Genomic DNA, 17,693 nt, shown 5'->3' on the forward strand with positions numbered 1-17,693 from the left:
GTTACACATTATGACCAAATAAAGTCCAATATTCCCGTTTTGTGTACATAGAAAATGATAAGAAAAAAAAATGAAATCATAAAGTAAGATTACAATCATGAAAAAATTATGTGGGGAAGGTCATGGTGAAAGTATGATTGAAAAATTGGAATTGTTGAATTGTAATTTCTTGTGTCGAAACAGGTTGTTCGACAGAAGCAAGGAAGTGTCGAACTATGTAAATGTCGAAACGTCGAAGTAGTGTACCTCACTGTTCGTATCGCTGCCTTTGCTCCGCAAGCACACCTTGGTTTGATTTCACCATGACTTGCACTCAAAATCAAGAAATTATAGTTAGGGCGACGTAAATTTTTTTGACAAATTTATATTGTATGAAGCCATTGTTGGAGAAAGTAGAAGAACTCGTTGGGTACTGATAAATATATTCTAGGGATTTGATGAAGAAGAAAGAGTTTTTTTCTCAATTATCTCAAATAATATTCAAATATATGTCATCTCAACAATGTAACGGCCACATATGCATCGTTAATGACAGATGTGCATTTTTGAAATATAATAATTAAAAAAGACCAATGTTGTAGAAGTTAGGAAACTTAAAGGATTGACATGTAGCGGAAAAAACATAAAAGACCAACCTGTTACAATTAAATATCCTAAAGGACCCCTGGAGTAATTTTGCCAAAGTTTTATTTAATTGTTGCGTGATCTGCCCTTTATATGAGAATTGTGGTATTTTCAAAGTGTAGGAGTAAGTTGATAAATTATTATTTATTGAGGTTAAGAGTTGTAAGAGCAAGTAAATAGTAGTATTATTTAATTTATTACTTAATTTCTCGATAATAAAATAAAATAATAGGATATAAAAAATTGTGATTAAATAATTATTTAATTGAATATTTATTTAATTTAAATATTTATTTAGTTATAATAATAATTTAATTGATTAAATAAAATAGAGGGGTAAATCACGTAATTAATGTAAAATTGAGGGTAGAAGGAGAGAGAATTGAATTTATTTGGGCAAAAATCCATAATTTTGAAAAATGAGCCCATATAAATACTATAAGTTGTGGCAAAATTAGGTTATAGTCCAATTTTGTCATAACATAAAAGATGCTGAGGTTTTTTGGAATCGTGAAGGTTTGGGAGGGAGGAATCAAAGGGATTTTCAAGGGGATCAATTTTACGACAAATTCGCGATAGAGCTTTTTGTTGATTTTCTTCTACACTCAAGTGTCTCTCATTTAGAAGGCGTGCATTATGGCGTTGCACCAAGTTGTAAATGCTTGTTATGAGTTCGTTCACTCCATGCATCCCTAGTGTGGCTTGAACCTGTTGAAGGCACTAGAACATTTTTGGCCCAGGTGTTTTTTTGTCATCGGTTGTGGTTGTTTAGAAGTTTGACCTTTGAGTAATTTTTGAAAAAGTTTGAAGGATGGTAGGACCTGGAAGGTTCCCCGACCGACTGATGGAGGAACTAGAGTCAGGGGAGTTGAAGGGGTCAGAGATGTTACTAGAACTGGACCACACCCCAATGGGAAGAGGAACCTCATGAATCGAGGTGAGGACTGATACTACGACTTTGACCGCATGACCGTTGTTGCCATCATTGGTCAATCTAGTTGATTTGGAAGTTACCATTGTTGGTTGACAAAATGTGTGATATTCTGATCGATCGATAAGAACAATTGCAGTGATGCAATGGAATGGATCCGAAGAATTCGGTGTGGAATTTCGTGAGAATAAAAAAATATTTCTCATGAAGATTGATAGTGTATTGATAAAAGTTCTTGTAAAAACTCTTAGGTACGTCAATGCAAGTTTTTAATAGTGTGAGTGGGAGATTGTTCGATTAGATTTGACAATTTGAAATGAGCTCGTGGCTTGACTCCAGTGTGCTACCTCAAGGTGAAAGTCCACTTCTTCGTCGATCTAAAATGAGAGTATTATGGATTAGACATTTTGTATTGGATTGATTTTGTCGAACCATTTGACCGGCCTAAATGAAACAATAATATAAAAAGTTATTATAATGATTACAAATAATGGAAATATATATATATATATATATATATATATATATATATATATATATATATATATATATATATATATATATATATATATATATATTTTGAATTTTTTTCTCTTAAAGTATAGAAGTTTACAAACTGTTGATTCACAAAAAAAAATCATTAATCTAGTAATTAAAAAAAACATTTAGAACTAATCACAAGAAAAGATTATATTGCAATCCTTCAAATTGTCAATGTACCGTAGTAGATACTCCCATATTTTAATGCAGAGAACATGATGATGTAGTTTTTCAAAAGAAAAAACACAGATGTAAAATTTTCTTTGCTATCTTTTTTCTTTTAATTTTTTCCTAAGTAATCTTCAAGGACTCAATCATGTCATTTCTCATGATAAATAACTCATTTTGATTTTTTCTATTGAAGTTCTCTGATTATGTAGACACAGATTATAATTGGTTGACCAATATACACCACTACATAGATTATTAATAAAATCTTTTCCTCTATGGAAGTGTGAATGAATGCATGTATATTATATCCTTAAGAAATGAATGTTTAACAAACATGACCCTTGGCCATTAGTGAAACCGTTATTCTTCAAACAAGAAACTACATCAAATTATTGAGATAAAGATATATAGAATGCTAAGGAATGAAAAACTTGTCATTTTGTTGATGAACAAAACATATGAGAAATCAAGAATGCCACCAACTAAAACGAGTGACAATCCTTATGAGCTATAACTATGAGCCTTAACTAGATAGTGCACAATTCTCATTCTATCAACAATTCAAAAAATTACAACCCCTTTAGGAAATGAAAAAACATAAGAATTTATCTCGCTTAATCTAACGGTTTACAGTCGACTGAAGTTATCGTCATTAAAGGCTCCAATTTGAAAACATAACTTATAGTACAAGAAACATATTTATCTCCACTTGCTTCAACTACTTTCATGATTTGGATTTTCATTCATAGAGGATGATGTATTTACATTATCTGATTCTTTAGAATTTGAATACTCAGTCTTTCTTCTAAATCCGAACTTTTTCGGAAAAATGCTCCAACCTTTCTTTGTTTTATTTAACTTCTGAAGCTCTTTTCGAATGCACGAACATTCCTTCTCCAACTCTAAAAGCCGTTCCTTCACATTTTCAGTTCTCCCCGCAGAATCCTCTTGACAACTCTTGGGTAAACTAGGATTTTGCGAGTTTTCGAGGTTTTCAGAAACAAAAAACCAACTGGATATCGATGTTCGAAGTCTAAGCTGCTCGAAAAAAAGGACTTGAACAATTACTCTTAGAGGTAATCTTTCATTTTGTGCTGCATGTGAACTTGCTTCCAATGATAGCTTTTGGCAATTCATGAGTCTGCATAGTTGCTCCCTTTCTGAGTCTCTAAGCCATGTATGTGCCTGTCGGTTTTATAAGAATCAGTTATAATATAGTATCAGAGCTTATCGATTATTGATTATCGATTATCGATCTGCTTAAAAGAAGCCAATGCAAAATTATCCAACCTTAAGGTATACATCTATTGCATGGTATATACCATCATCAAGAGGCCTAGAATAATCAGGAACTGCCACAGCAAGTGCCTGAAATTTAGATAAGTTCAGATTAGTATCCGAAGCGACTTCGGCGAGATATCCATCTATCAAGGAAGCGACCATTGTGATCGGTGTCAACGTATCAGCGCCAGATATCAATGCACTAACTTCAGTTATACAAGGAGAAGCCGCCAACGAAGCGGGCTGGTAAATAGACATAAAATGATCAAGAATCCTCTGAATACAATCTATATCATATAGCGTCTCGACGGAGTATCCCATATTCGGAATTAGTAGATCCACAAGTGAAGCTTGGTCTAGTTGAGCTCCAACTCTTTTCTCTAAATTCTCTTTACATGATGGACTAGCATGCAATATCATCGCAGTGCGAAGTAACCGAAGAAGATGCTTAGAAGATGTGACACCTCTCTTATTCGGAATCAACTCGACAATCTCTTCTAGTAAACCTCTTTGATCAGCTTCTGTAGTTGTAGGAATTGTTGCATGGTTTGTATCTTTGAAACTTGATTGTCTATTCATTAATGGAAGAAACCTTCTGAGATAATATATAAGAGATGCAGCAACAGTTTCAGATTTCATTCCATTTGATTCAATAGCCAAAATCAATCTTTTATACAATGGTAAACTCAAATAAGACACATCATAGTACCACCAATTATCACCAACGTTTTGCGGCTTACTCTCGAAAGAAACTTCATTCAAAACCTCATTTTGATCTTGTTGATTACAACCCGATTGCGGCCAGTTAAGCGATTCAGGATCCGAACACGCCTTCATCGCCAAGGAATCTATGCATCTCTCAACGATATGGAGGTCTTCTGCAAAGTTTTGCACTTCCTCGCATGTTTCGAGAGCCTTAATCGAATCGGGCCAATTGCTAAAAACCTCATTGAGAAAGGATTCTGTGTGTCCAATAAGATTATCTTCGCCGTAGCTTTCGGTCATTTGGAGATACTCAGCCGCACATCTTAGACTAACTACATTCAATGATGTGATTTCTAGTTTCACACCATAGCAAAACTTTGTTATTAGCTCAAAAGTTTTTGCTCCACCAGGAACATCATGAAGCTGTAGAACACAATCATCATTTGTTGATTCTGCAATCAGTTTCTTTACTAGTCCACTTCTAGAAAGCAATGGAAACTGCACCAAAATCATGATTTAATAAAAAAAAAATGTTTTTGAAAGAAAAAATGTATATGCAATAAAAGTACCTTATGGAGGAGAAAAGAAATTTCACCAACTTCAATGGTAACATCACTTGGAAGTCCTGTTGTACAAACCCTTAAAGCAAAACAAGATTAATGTCAAATGAGATTCAAGGTTATATTTGGTATAAGAACATGAACAAAAAAAACAGACATAATGTTGATGTGATATGTGATGTATAAGATATGTTATGAATGCTGACCATGTTTGGCCTTCACGACGAAAAGCTTCAGGTTTTGATCCGAGTTTCATGAATGCCATTACATGAATATTTATTTATTTATTTATTTGGAGGTTATTTAGTTTGAAGATTGGTTGAAGAAATGGAGGCATGAAAATGAGAGGAGAAAAGAGAAAGAGAAAGATGCTCCATACATTCACAAGTGGTGACTCTAGGACCTAATAACTAGAACAACGACAAAACCGGTTATGTGTATTTTCTATATCAACTTATTATTATTATTATTATTATTATTATTATTATTATTATTATTATTATTATTATTATTATTATTATTATTATTATTATTATTATTTATGTGTATTCTTAAATTGGGAATAATGAACGTAATTTGTATGATGCGTTTGATTCCATGTATAGAATAATGTATGACCATGTAATTCGTATGATGCGTTTGATTCCATCTATAAAATGAGTTATAATCATATACACCTAATTTAAAATATGATCATCAACCCCCTCAAATGCATGATGTGATCATATGTGTCAAAGTCAACAAGGTTGATCATTTAGAATTTAAGTCAAATATGATCATATGTACTCTATCATACATTATCATACACACCCTATTCAAATTGTTCATTTTCGCTCAAATGATGAATGATCTATCGCGGTGAGTCATTATTTATTTAAATCATAAAGAATATATTTTAATAGTTAAATTATTATAATGGTTTAAATACTAGAATAATACATTTCATAACAACTATTTTCTCAACATTTTAATGATTTGTAAAATAAAATATTCAAGACCTTTAGAAAAGGAAGAATTTTAATGTTGAAGAAGAAGACTTTTGTGAAAAAAATTTACAACATCCAAAATCTCTATTGTGCTATGCATTCTATTATCATATTAGCAAACAAACAATCATTACAATTTCTTACGAAATTTATTCACTTGTAATTTGAGATTTATTGAATATAATTCTCTAATTAAGATGATGTAAACAAACATCTATGTGTAATATTCAAAGAAATCCTCTAGTATGAGACAAGAAAGTTTTTATAGGTTTAAGACAGTGAAATATAGGCCTAAAGAGCCTTAATGGTTGTTGTAATCAAGTTTGATAATAACATAGATCCTTTAAGTGTGAAATGACTTCTCTCAAGTTTTTGAATTTTTTGAACATTTAAACAAATTTATCAAAACTTCTCTTAAGTTTGTAAAATTAATAATATTGAATAGATGTTAGGGATGAAACCATCTTTGATTTCCATTTTAATCCTTATTTGACCTTGTCAAATTTATCATCTTATGTTGTTACCAATTCTAAATCTATCTAATCTCAATCCTTTTGTAATTAAACATTTAACAACTTAAACAAACCCGTCTATCCCTTGCCAAATTAAAATTTAAGCTTAAGTATTTAAAGTTGACAAATATATTTAAATTTCAAGGGTCCACGGCTAAGCTTGAATATCTACTTCAAAAAGTTTACTAATTACATTCTTATTTCATAAAGTAATTCATAAATCATTTTGATTGATGATCCATCAATAAAAAACATTGTAAATGTATACTAGATAAATAATATATTAATAATAATAATTCCAAAAGGAAAAATTAATTTAAGGGTATAAGATTATTTTCAAAATCAATTATTCGTCCCTAACAATTGGATGTTTTGCTACTAATTGCTCAAATAAGAAAGACAAATAAAATAGTAAAGATATTACGTATAAACAAAGACCGAGGGAAATTCCAACTTCAGAATTGATACTCCTTTTATTTGCTTTCTTGTATTTTTCTATCTATAATGGTATTCTTCTATCTAAGATATGATGAGTTTGTTTCACTCGTGACATTTTCTTAAATAGTAATACAAATGAATCCATTGAAGGAAAAACATGATTAAAATACACATAAATCCCCCCCTTTAAGTTGATATTTACAAATGAACATGATTAGTGATAAAAGGGTTACATCTTGTGACTATTAACCATTTATACAAAATTCAGAGAGCGACCACGAGCACTACACAAATCACAACATATTTTCTCAGTCCATACAAATAAAGTATCATTAATATCAATGCAAGTTGATATGGATGAAGATCTTGAGAGGGAGAGAAACTGAGGTCAGGGTTTTACAAACTTAATTTGGTCAAACCCAAATACTTTAGCACAAATGTTTTATTCAGAGAATTGCTTGCATGAGTTATAAGATGAAATGCCCACTTAAGCACGTTGTACCTTACAATATGTTATATTTCACATAAGTGCACCATACGTTACGCTTTTTTATATTCTACTTAAGTACATCATACCATATGTTGTTACGTATTCTACTTAAGTACAACATACATTATGGTGTTCCACATTTCACTTAAGTACACATACATCATGATGTGTTGCGTTTCTCTATTTAACACTAATGAAATACAATATCGCACAATTGAATACAATTCACTTATTCACTTTATATCTCATCAATCTCTCGTTATATGTGTGACTCTTTAGGTTCTCGTGACGTTGTCAAATATACTAAATCACACATTTATTATGATAAATATTAAATAATATCTATCAACACATCACTACTACACAAGTCACGAAAATTATTCTGTAATCTGATGAAATTTTTCCATGATAATGTTTATGTGTACAATTATTCTTTTGACCTCATGTCTATATTGAACACAAGGCATAAATTATGTCACCCTTGTCCTGTTCAATATTGAACGCTTATATTTTTATCCTATTATGTAGGATGAATAAAAATAAAGTACTCGACTTCACATCTAGGTCCATAGTGGTTTCAGGTCGAAGGATAATATGCATCACTATCACTATGAGAATAACTTATAACACTTGTTTAACATTCTATATAGTATTTTCATGGCGGGTCAATCGACAATAAATATTACTCTTAATGTTTATACCAATATGAAGACTTTATAACTCTTTATCTATGACCCACAAAATGTGATCACTAGTTTATCCATATAATAGTCTCAATACTTTAATGTTATATCATTTTACAATAAATCTTAACTACAAATACTTTAAGAATAATGTCCTAATGTTTAATAGGGTCTCACAATTAAGTCTCACTTAATGTTTCATTAAACGGACTAGCTATTTTAGGGACTTTATTACTTTGAAAAAATAAACATAATTAAAAAATACCTTATTAAAATCGACAAGTACCAAGTTATAAGAAAACGATCGGTCTCTAGGACTTACACCAACATCCATTTCTAACCGTGATTGATGTATATTCAGTTAACTAAAGCTAAAACCAACTCTAAATTTCCACATAAATGCATTATTTTTTGGTTGAGCCTAGCGTAAGTTGGGCTCTCATAACATTATTTTGGGATTCAGAATTTTCCAAAATTACTTTGTTCTTCCTTCTTAGCTACCTTTGACTTTGATATGTATTTTAATATGTATTTTACATCTTTCGTCAAATATATCAAATAATAGAAAATAATGAATAAAAACTATTGATTTCTTGGATTAATCATAATTGTTATAGAACATGTACTAAATCCATTTATAAGCATTATTTGACTAAAAATTAATTAAAAAATAAATGATTCCTATAAAATATAAATGATTCCTATAAAATATAATAAAAAGATATACTAAATACTAGTTATGACAATTGTTATCGGTGTGATAATATTAACTCTATTATTAGTATATTTAAAGATGTGTGGGGTAGATTTTTGTTAGTTTTTTCAAATTTCAGGGTTTAATATGAAACTTATTCTTAATTGTATGTATATGTATATTGTATGCATTCATATATATATATATATATATATATATATATATATATATATATATATATATATATATATATATATATATATATATATATATATATATATATATATATATATATATATATATATATATATATATATATATATATATATATATTTCGTATTTTAAATGTAGTTATTGTGTTTTTATACTTTATTTTAAAAAAAGTTAGATTTATTTACACTAGTATCTTTTATCAAATATTGTTTTGTATAATAAGTTAAGTTAATGTATGAAGCAACGTTTCAAAAATCAGATCGGAGATCGAACTGCTGAAACTTTTAGTTTAAGGTTTAATTATTTAACCGATTAAATATACAGTCGAACGGTTTATCAAATAAATTAATAATATAAACTTAAATTTCATAAATATGTAACACATAATCATATATTCACAACTTAATAAAATAAATATTTTAAAAATCCATTATAAATTTAATACAACAATATCGATAATACATATAATAATATAAAATAATTCTACACTTTATTTCAACCTTCACTTAAGAATATTTTGACCAGATTAAAGAATTACAATAAAATAAGTTAAGTTAATTCAAACCAAAATTAAAATAATAGAATATAATAACTAAAATAAAGTTTAAATAATTAAAAATACCTAAATTAAATAAGATAGAATACTAAAAATAAATAATACCATATACTTATTAAACAAAGAAAAACGAATTTGAGTTAAACTACGATAAATAAGTCTTAATTGACCATAACAAACAATATTGACTTGAGCGACAATCAATATTGAGTTGTATATCATGACTATGTTTAAAAGAGACGGTGTGATGATGATAAAATATGGTTGAAAGAAAAACTATAACGGAGTGACACAACTTAGAAGTTGGTATGATTGTAAAAAACACATAATTTTGATGACTACTATAATCTATGGTGTACGCATAACAATTCATCTTTAGATTATGATATTAAATAATTTAAGGGTGATAAAGATGCTACCAAGTTGTCTTAGTGTGCCGATTTACACAAATGTGATGTTAAAATATATATGGTGCTTAAATTACATGTCTTAGATATAAAGGTTTTACCGAGCAAGTTTAAAAGTGTGACGAGTAAAGATTGAGCGTAAGGTAGTAAAGGCAAATGTATTAATTCTTTTGATCAATTCAATTATGAAATGAATGAAGATATCAATAATAATTCTATTAGAGATGTCCATTTTAATGATAATGAAGAAGAACTGATTTATAGAATGAATGATATATTTGATGAGATATCCATGGGTGTTGTAGATGAAGTGATTATTGATGCTAACTATAAAATGAAGTTTGGTAGAAAGAAAATGAGAATTAAGACAAATTTTCCACATATCACCATTTATATAAAAAAACACTCTTAGAAAATTGTTTCATGATCCAATAATATTGATGGTCATACTAATAGGTTCATCACACTAGAATTAGATAAGCAACATGCGGCAATGCCACATTAATTTTAGTTAGACTTAGTTAACAATAAGGATCGAAACCGAGTCAAAAATGTATCGACCGAAACTTATTGATTTTTTAAGGACTAAAAATGACATTTAGAATATTTATAGAAACTAAAAACATATTAAAAACTAAGTAATATATGTCATGTCATTAAAATACACGTGAGAGTATCATGCAAATTTTTATTATTCAGTTAGCACAAGGACCAAGAGTTATTAAAAAAATATTTTGGAGCCTAAACTTATTAATTGTTTAAAAAAAATAAAAACAAAATTTAATATATCTATAAAGATAAAAAAGATTTAACCTTATTTTATACATATTAAGATTCTCTAAAATGTCACATAAATATTAAAATAAAGTTTAATCTCATTGATTAATTCGTTAATCTATTTAAATATAAGTTAAATTACTTATTAAACTACGTTCTTCTGAAATGGATTTTTAAATAAGATAACATATCATACCAAATCTTTAAAATGCGAAACTCATACAAATTGAATCTATAACCGATAATAATAAGTCATAATCAAATTTTAAAATTTTTAACCATAAAAAACTTAAGCCAAACTAACATATCACTTTTAATCATGACACTAGAAATAAAAGATTAATATTGTATCAAACATACTATAATTTTGACTTTTTAAGGTACATAATCCATTTTTTTTAGCAAGCGGAAATTGAATTAAATAAGAATGGGGTAAATATAAAGACCGGGGGAATTAGAATTGACCTACTTAGTCCAACCAAAAGTGTAATAAATCAAATGGATAATACAAGGACAAAACAACACAAATGAACTCCAACCCTAACTAACCCTAAGAAACAAACACTGAGCACGAGCACAACCCAAGAAAGACGCAAAACTAAGTTGAAAAAAAATGAAGAGTAATAGTCAGAGAGTCTCAACTAAAGTTTAAAAGCTGACAAATAGATCGACTGCTAACACAAAATTTGATCCATGTACGATAACCTTTCTGCCAGAATAACAATTATGTAAGCCATTTCGAACGTAACTGTCTAGAATCAAACATTAATAATAAACAAGATAAGATGACAACCCCTCTTTCCAACGTGAAGGAGGAAGAATTGAATTAGAGTGTAGTACAACGACCGTTGTACAAACTAATACCCAAATTACCTCCATCTCCCAGAAAGATCTGGAGCAACACAACATCACAACCCTTGTCAGAACTTGAGAAACACCAACAACCTTGTGGATGACACTAACAATAGGTTGGAAACGCGAGTTGAAGCTTGAGCATTAGAGGAAAAAGAGGAATTTGACCCATAAACATGTAGCAACCCATACCCACGAGAAATCCAAAAATCACAAGACAAAATCCAACGAGAAAACTCAATATGAGTTTTGAACAAACAGAGCGGTAATCCGAAAATAATTTATGGTCAAGGAGAAATAAAATGACGTCACCAAAAACTGATATGTGATGTGAAATCATATGTAAATTCAATCGAAAACTAAGTGACAATTATTGCTATGCTGAGAGGAAAACAGAGTAGCAATGCCAAAAGTCGATTTGTGATATATGACCCTAACGAAATGAAAAAGTGTTACGGAGAAAACCTCATGTCGCACCACCACTAACTAGAACTCCATGATGGAGGTCGAATTTTGAATTTGGAAGAGAAGGAGAAGAGTAAAATGGATGGTAAGTGAAAAACTAGACAAAAGACAATTATTTGGAGAGAAATTTTTTTTTAATTCAAACAGAAAATTCAATTAAGAGCTTTAAGCATATAATCATAACTTAAAAAAATAATAATTAATGATAGATATTTGTATAAATATTTTATGAAATTAATTAAACAAAGGACAAATTATACATTTCAATATTTACTTTTTCTCTTTTTATTTCTTTTTCTTTTTCCATTTCTTATATTTTTTAAATGACCTCTCCCCCTTTCTCTATTTCTTTTTCTTTTTTCATTTCTTATAGTTTTTAAACTCTCTCTTTCTTTCTATCTATCAATAAATTTTCATTATCTTCTTTAAAATTTTCCATCATGCTAATATTTATTAAACTTTTATGTAAGAACATAAGTCATTAGTGTGGAGGCAAAGAACTTGATTAAATAGTTGAGAAATTGAAAATATAGCATTTTAAAAAGAAAAATTCTAAAAAAAGAAAAACATTTAAAAAACAAAATAAAAAATAGAAAGCGAGAACAATGGAAACTGATAAGGGTGGTGTTAGCAGTGCAGCACCAACACATACGACTTGAATAACCTTCTCACTCTCCGTTCCGCCACTCTCTCTCTCTCTCTCTCTCTCTCTCTCTCTCTCTCTCTCTCTCTCTCTCTCTCTCCACCGTTATCTTCAATACGACGACGTTTCAAATTTCTCATCACCACTTCTGCAAAACCTATATTTCACTCTTCTCTTAAAACGACACCGTTATGTCTTCAATTCAAGCCAATCTTGTTCCCAATTTGTCCTTCAATCACTTTCAGGTTACCATCTTCCAAACTTCAATTCTTTGCACACATTTACGTGATTTACATATAGATTAATAAAAAAATGTCTTTTTTTTATCTTGCTTGATTATGTTTTATTCTATATGTAATGTAATATGAAGCTAATTTTGAGTGTAGACATCAACACACTTGGTGGGTGTTGGAAATTTACAATGTAGAGTTGATTTGAGAAAATCAAGAAGGAAGTTACCTTCATATAGTTGCATAAGGTGTGAAAAGAAAGACGAAGTTAACAAAGATGAAGAAAAGAAAGATGAAGTTATTGATTATGTGACGGTTGAACGGCCGCCTTATTATAGTTACATGGATTCAACTTCCGGTCAGCTTGAGCCTGCCTCGGGTGCTAGGGCAAGTATTCCGGAAGTTGAGTATTGGCCTGAAGGAACTGTCGAGCAAGTTAGGGCTGCTAGGGCGCCTACTCCGATGGGAGACTCGTTAGGGTCTCCGTCTTATGGGAGTAATCCTGGTAGTAGGAGGAAGAGTTATAGGACGTCGGTTTCTGGTTCTTCTGATGAGGTCAATGTTGAGGGGAATGACACCAGTCCTGAGGTTTTGGTTGAACAACCTCAGGAAGATTTGGAGGAGTTCTCGTCGGATTATGTTGTTTATCAGTCTGAGCCGGAAGAAGAGGATACTGGGTACAAACTTGATAAGAAAATTGGAGCTCCTCATCCGTTTATTGATCCGAAAGTTAAAAAGCCGATAGAGGGGACACTTATGAGTGAGGAATTGTGGTGGAATTGGAGAAAGCCGGAGAAAGAACAATGGTCTAGATGGCAAAGGAGGAGACCTGACACTGAAACGGTTAGTAGTGTGCATTAAATCATCGTGTAAAAGTTTTTTTTTAATATTGTAATTACAGTGAGTGTGTGTGTTTGTCTGTGTATGAATTCTTCGATTTTGTGCTTTATGAATGTTTGCAGTTCGTTATACCTACGAATTAGTTAAAACTTACAAATGTAAGCATTAGGTAAAAAGTGATGTGATCAGTTCATAAGTCCTTTCATTAATAACATTTTGTTTAATGCTAAAAAGCTTTTAAGAGCAACAACAATTTGGCATAATGTCACAAAGCCTAGTGTTGAGAGTGAAGCCTTATATCTTGTATTGGATTTTCACTATAATTTTTTCAGGTTTTCTTGAAAGCTATGGCAGAAACTGGACAAGTAAAGATTTATGGTGAAGAACCAACATTAACAGAAACTGCTCTTTACCGAGCCAGACGGCATCTTTATAAGGAAGAAAGGTATTGTTGACTATTATGCTCACAATATAGTTCTGATAAGCATAGAAATGAAAGTGGTGTCTTTTGTAGTACATCCCAATGCAAAACATATAGGGATTGATTACGAAGCACTGCAAACAAGAAACACAATAGAAAGGTTGAACAATAGTTGATTGAAGAATGAATATGTTCTTAAAAGGCTAAATAAAATGCATCATTCAAGATAATTGACGTGATTAACATCATAAATTAAGGGGAGTTACCTGATAAAGTTTACCACAAAATGCTATAGGAACTTGTTATAAGCGGATTTGCCTGAAAAAATTCACTTGGAAAATGTTGATTGTAAAAGCTCCCCTTAGCATTTTGCTTCACCTAATAGAATCTGCACAATAAACAAATCGATTTTTGCAGGCTTGAGGCTGAGCAAGAAAAGCTGGAAAGGATTGGTCCAGTGGCATACTATTCAGAATGGGTAAAGGCATGGAAGGGAGATACATCTCGTGAAGCTATTCAGAAGCATTTTGAAGAAACCGGTGAAGATGAAAATGCTCAACTAATTGAAATGTTTTCCCACCAAACTGACGGAGAGTATCGCATAATGATGGGGACTGATATTCGCATCCAGAGGGATCCTTTAGCAATGCGAATGAGAGAGGATCAGATAAAGCAAAGTATTGACTTTAAACATTAATATTTGTGTCTCATGTCTGTATATTTTTTCCCTATTTAAGTCATCTCGTATATTTGATGATTAAGCTCTAATTAGCATTGTTTGCCAAATAACCACTAGACACTGCACCTAAAAACCTGAGCAATTAAATTTTACCTAGTATCATTGTTAAACCACTCACTATTTGCACTGATACGACTTTATACTTTATGCGTTGACATCTACCGTTCAAATACTTGCTCACTCTAGATTCAAGATACTATTAATCCAAAATAGTAATCGAGAAATTTCCCTTCTTTCTGCAGTATGGGGTGGAGATCCAGTATACCCAACTGTGAACTATATTCAAGATCCAGACGAAGTAATTGACTACAGGGGACCAGATTTTCACGAACCAACACCAAATATGCTTTCTTTTCTGAAAGAGGTTTTTTTTCTGAGTCAGCTTATTTGTTTCCTATCATTTGTTGCTTTTCTTAAAACTTTGATTACTAAAGGGTGTAAATTGTTATACTTAAGATCTTTAGATAAATATGGAACATATCTTGTCAAAATATTTTTGAGATAAATATATCACTTTATGATTTTTCTTCAAATATATGATTTTACTTTTTCCTTTTACGTATGTTGAAATTTTAATTTTCAGACATGATGCATAGTCCAATTTTTTTAATGAAATATGTGGTTATTTATTCATGTGACCAGTGTTGAACTTCTTTTCCATTATGTGATCAGCATGGAAAGATCATTTCAAGGGAGGAGCTAGAAAAGCTTCTGGAAGAGCAAAAGACCGAACAAGTTGAGGTAAGGAAGTAATAATTATGAATTTCATAGCACTGGAAATAAAGGTATGAAATGAACGGCTTATTTTGCAATCAGACGGCATTATGGTTTTACAGGGAAGTGTTTGTTCTAGTAATTTGACAATTTTCTAAGTCCTTATATCCAGATAGGCTTAATGATGATGCGAAGGGATAGTGTATTTAATGGACAATAATTCAGACTAACATATACCAATCATTAATTGTTATGTGGCTGAAACTTCTGTAAAATTTCCCCAAAGTTCAATAATACTCGATCTCATATTTCAATGCATTATCTGTGTTTATGCATCGATTTCTTACTTTTTTCTTCAGGATCTAACATCAACCCTAATAAAGGTTAAGATATGATAAGATTAAGCTTTCTCTTTTCCATTCAACTTATCATTCAATTCTTAGTATTCTTTTACCGAAGGATAGACATGTGATGTGACAATTTATGACCTCATACAAATTTTTAACATGTTTTTATAACACTGGCAACAGATTTTTGTGTGGAATTATCACTTAGAATGATCACTTGACCGTTAGTTTTATACCTGAGCTTCATAATGCTGTAATAGTTCGATACCCTTTATTATTTGCAATATGGCAGGTGACAGACATCGATGAAGCTATGGCTAAAGCAGTTGATATTGGTGAAAATGACGTGAGCTTTGATTCACCATCTTTTACTCTTGTCTAGCGTGTTCCATTCCTAAATGATTGATTGTGAGTAACATTTTCCTTTTCATTTCTCACTTGTTGAGCAGGATGAAGAGGATAGTGATACTGATGTTGAAGAGATAGTAGGAGAGGAAGAGGAAGAGGTGGAAGCAGAGGGAGATGAAGAAGAAGAAGAAGACGAATCGAAGATTAATCGTAATTGGAGTGTTTTGAAAACTACTCCCCAGCTTCGCAAATCAAAGGTATTTTACTAAAACTATAAAACTATTTCACATGTTTCTTACTTCATTCTTAACAATGCGTACCTTTCCTTAAACTTGCAGCCAAAACCAAAGAAAGAAGGTCCCATGACACTGGATGAGGCTCTAGGCGATTCTGAGAACTTGACTGATTTCCTCTTGGATTTTGAAGAAGAATGACACACCTCCTTGTGAAGCGCGTGTTCCAAGAAAAGCGTGATACGACAGCAGTAGACCTGCATGTTCCGTTGCAGACACTAGACAGGACAGGGAAAATGATAGCATGTAAGTAATCTGTCAAATTATGGAACTATTACAACTTATTTTAAGCATTTTGAGCTAGAGTTGAGTTCCCACTATTAGTAACAATCCCTTATGTAGTTGTTGACAACAATTTTGATACCTCATTCATGTGGAACTTAGAAGACCAATTAACTAGGTGAATAATGTAGTTCCAATATACTAAATGTGTGTTGGTTGATCCATATTGTAATTTTGGTGCAAACTAGAATCTAGCATACTCTTTCTCAAGTAGTTTGTGTCCTCATTTGCTGGGAATTTAGGACTTAGCGTACTTGTAAGGTGTAAACTCTCTGCTGTGAAAGCGATTGCGCTGTTTTATTTAGAAAATTTTAATATTTTTCGATCTCGTTCTCCTAAATTATAAACCAAATTCTTACTTTTAAGATGATATTTCATGAACTAAAAGATTTTGATATGCGTATAATCATTTTATTACTACTAGTTTTAATTTTTAATTTTTTAAATTTGGGTATATTGACTATATTCGAGTTGAGGATTGTCACGCATGAAAAATCAGTTTATTTTAGCTTTAAAGAAATAGATTTTTTATATATTTTTAAAAACATTTTTTATTAATTTTTTTAAAATAGTAAAAAAAAATTTAACTATTTTTTTTTATAAATCAAATGATTAATTTTAATATTCAATAACATAAATAGTCATTGATGTTTAAAATATCTTTAAAATCACAATATTTATATTTTAAAAATAGTATTTATGGAAAGTTATTTAAAATAGCTTCAAATTTAATAAATTTTTAAGATTTTATTATATAAAAAAGTTATAAAAAAAGATAAAAAAGCTATTTAAATTAATTTTTCATTTAAACTTTTTTAAAATAAAAGCTAGTAATCTTTTAAGACAAAAATATGTAACACCAAAACTTATTTGAATAAAAAATTAAATAAACTGGTTTAAAATATCTTCAACAAATCATAACTTTTTAATTTAATAAAATTACTCCAACGG

The 17,693-nt window shown here is 30.5% G+C and overlaps 2 protein-coding genes and 1 long non-coding RNA gene across 3 annotated transcripts; 1 reads left to right on the forward strand and 2 right to left on the reverse strand.

Annotated features, from left to right (window-relative positions):
• Positions 1 to 2,980: 2,980 nt before the first annotated feature.
• Positions 2,981 to 5,077, reverse strand: LOC127115869 (BTB/POZ domain-containing protein At5g03250). Its single transcript, XM_051047297.1, has 4 exons — positions 5,019 to 5,077; positions 4,822 to 4,891; positions 3,557 to 4,750; positions 2,981 to 3,451 (listed from the first exon to the last, which is right to left on the reverse strand). The coding sequence occupies exons 1-4, from the start codon at positions 5,075 to 5,077 to the stop codon at positions 2,981 to 2,983; spliced, it is 1,794 nt and encodes a 597-aa protein (XP_050903254.1).
• A 7,448-nt stretch (positions 5,078 to 12,525) lies between these two features.
• Positions 12,526 to 12,773, reverse strand: LOC127079989 (uncharacterized). Its single transcript, XR_007788000.1, has 2 exons — positions 12,632 to 12,773; positions 12,526 to 12,591 (listed from the first exon to the last, which is right to left on the reverse strand). It is a non-coding gene; the product is annotated as an uncharacterized LOC127079989 (long non-coding RNA).
• LOC127079979 (protein PLASTID TRANSCRIPTIONALLY ACTIVE 12, chloroplastic) lies at positions 12,632 to 17,067 on the forward strand. The gene is made up of 9 exons (XM_051020329.1): positions 12,632 to 12,773; positions 12,915 to 13,601; positions 13,931 to 14,043; positions 14,437 to 14,696; positions 15,001 to 15,122; positions 15,431 to 15,499; positions 16,112 to 16,165; positions 16,269 to 16,424; positions 16,506 to 17,067. The coding sequence occupies exons 1-9, from the start codon at positions 12,720 to 12,722 to the stop codon at positions 16,599 to 16,601; spliced, it is 1,611 nt and encodes a 536-aa protein (XP_050876286.1). The 5' UTR covers positions 12,632 to 12,719; the 3' UTR covers positions 16,602 to 17,067.
• The last annotated feature ends 626 nt before the right edge of the window (positions 17,068 to 17,693 follow it).

Source organism: Lathyrus oleraceus, chromosome 1, assembly GCF_024323335.1.
Source record: "Lathyrus oleraceus cultivar Zhongwan6 chromosome 1, CAAS_Psat_ZW6_1.0, whole genome shotgun sequence".
In the NCBI taxonomy this organism is placed as follows: domain Eukaryota; kingdom Viridiplantae; phylum Streptophyta; class Magnoliopsida; order Fabales; family Fabaceae; genus Lathyrus; species Lathyrus oleraceus.

What these genes read in the sequence shown, in the direction of transcription:
- LOC127079979 (XM_051020329.1), top strand. Translation starts at nt 12,720, where the DNA reads ATGTCTTCAATTCAAGCCAATCTTGTTCCCAATTTGTCCTTCAATCAC. An exon ending in AAAAGACCGAACAAGTTGAG is followed by an intron (nt 15,500 to 16,111) that starts GTAAGGAAGTAA and finishes GCAATATGGCAG; the next exon opens with GTGACAGACATCGATGAAGC. An exon ending in CCCAGCTTCGCAAATCAAAG is followed by an intron (nt 16,425 to 16,505) that starts GTATTTTACTAA and finishes TTAAACTTGCAG; the next exon opens with CCAAAACCAAAGAAAGAAGG.
- LOC127115869 (XM_051047297.1), bottom strand. Translation starts at nt 5,077, where the DNA reads ATGGCATTCATGAAACTCGGATCAAAACCTGAAGCTTTTCGTCGTGAA. An exon ending in CGTCGTGAAGGCCAAACATG is followed by an intron (nt 4,892 to 5,018) that starts GTCAGCATTCAT and finishes TTTTGCTTTAAG; the next exon opens with GGTTTGTACAACAGGACTTC. An exon ending in CAATAGATGTATACCTTAAG is followed by an intron (nt 3,452 to 3,556) that starts GTTGGATAATTT and finishes TAAAACCGACAG; the next exon opens with GCACATACATGGCTTAGAGA.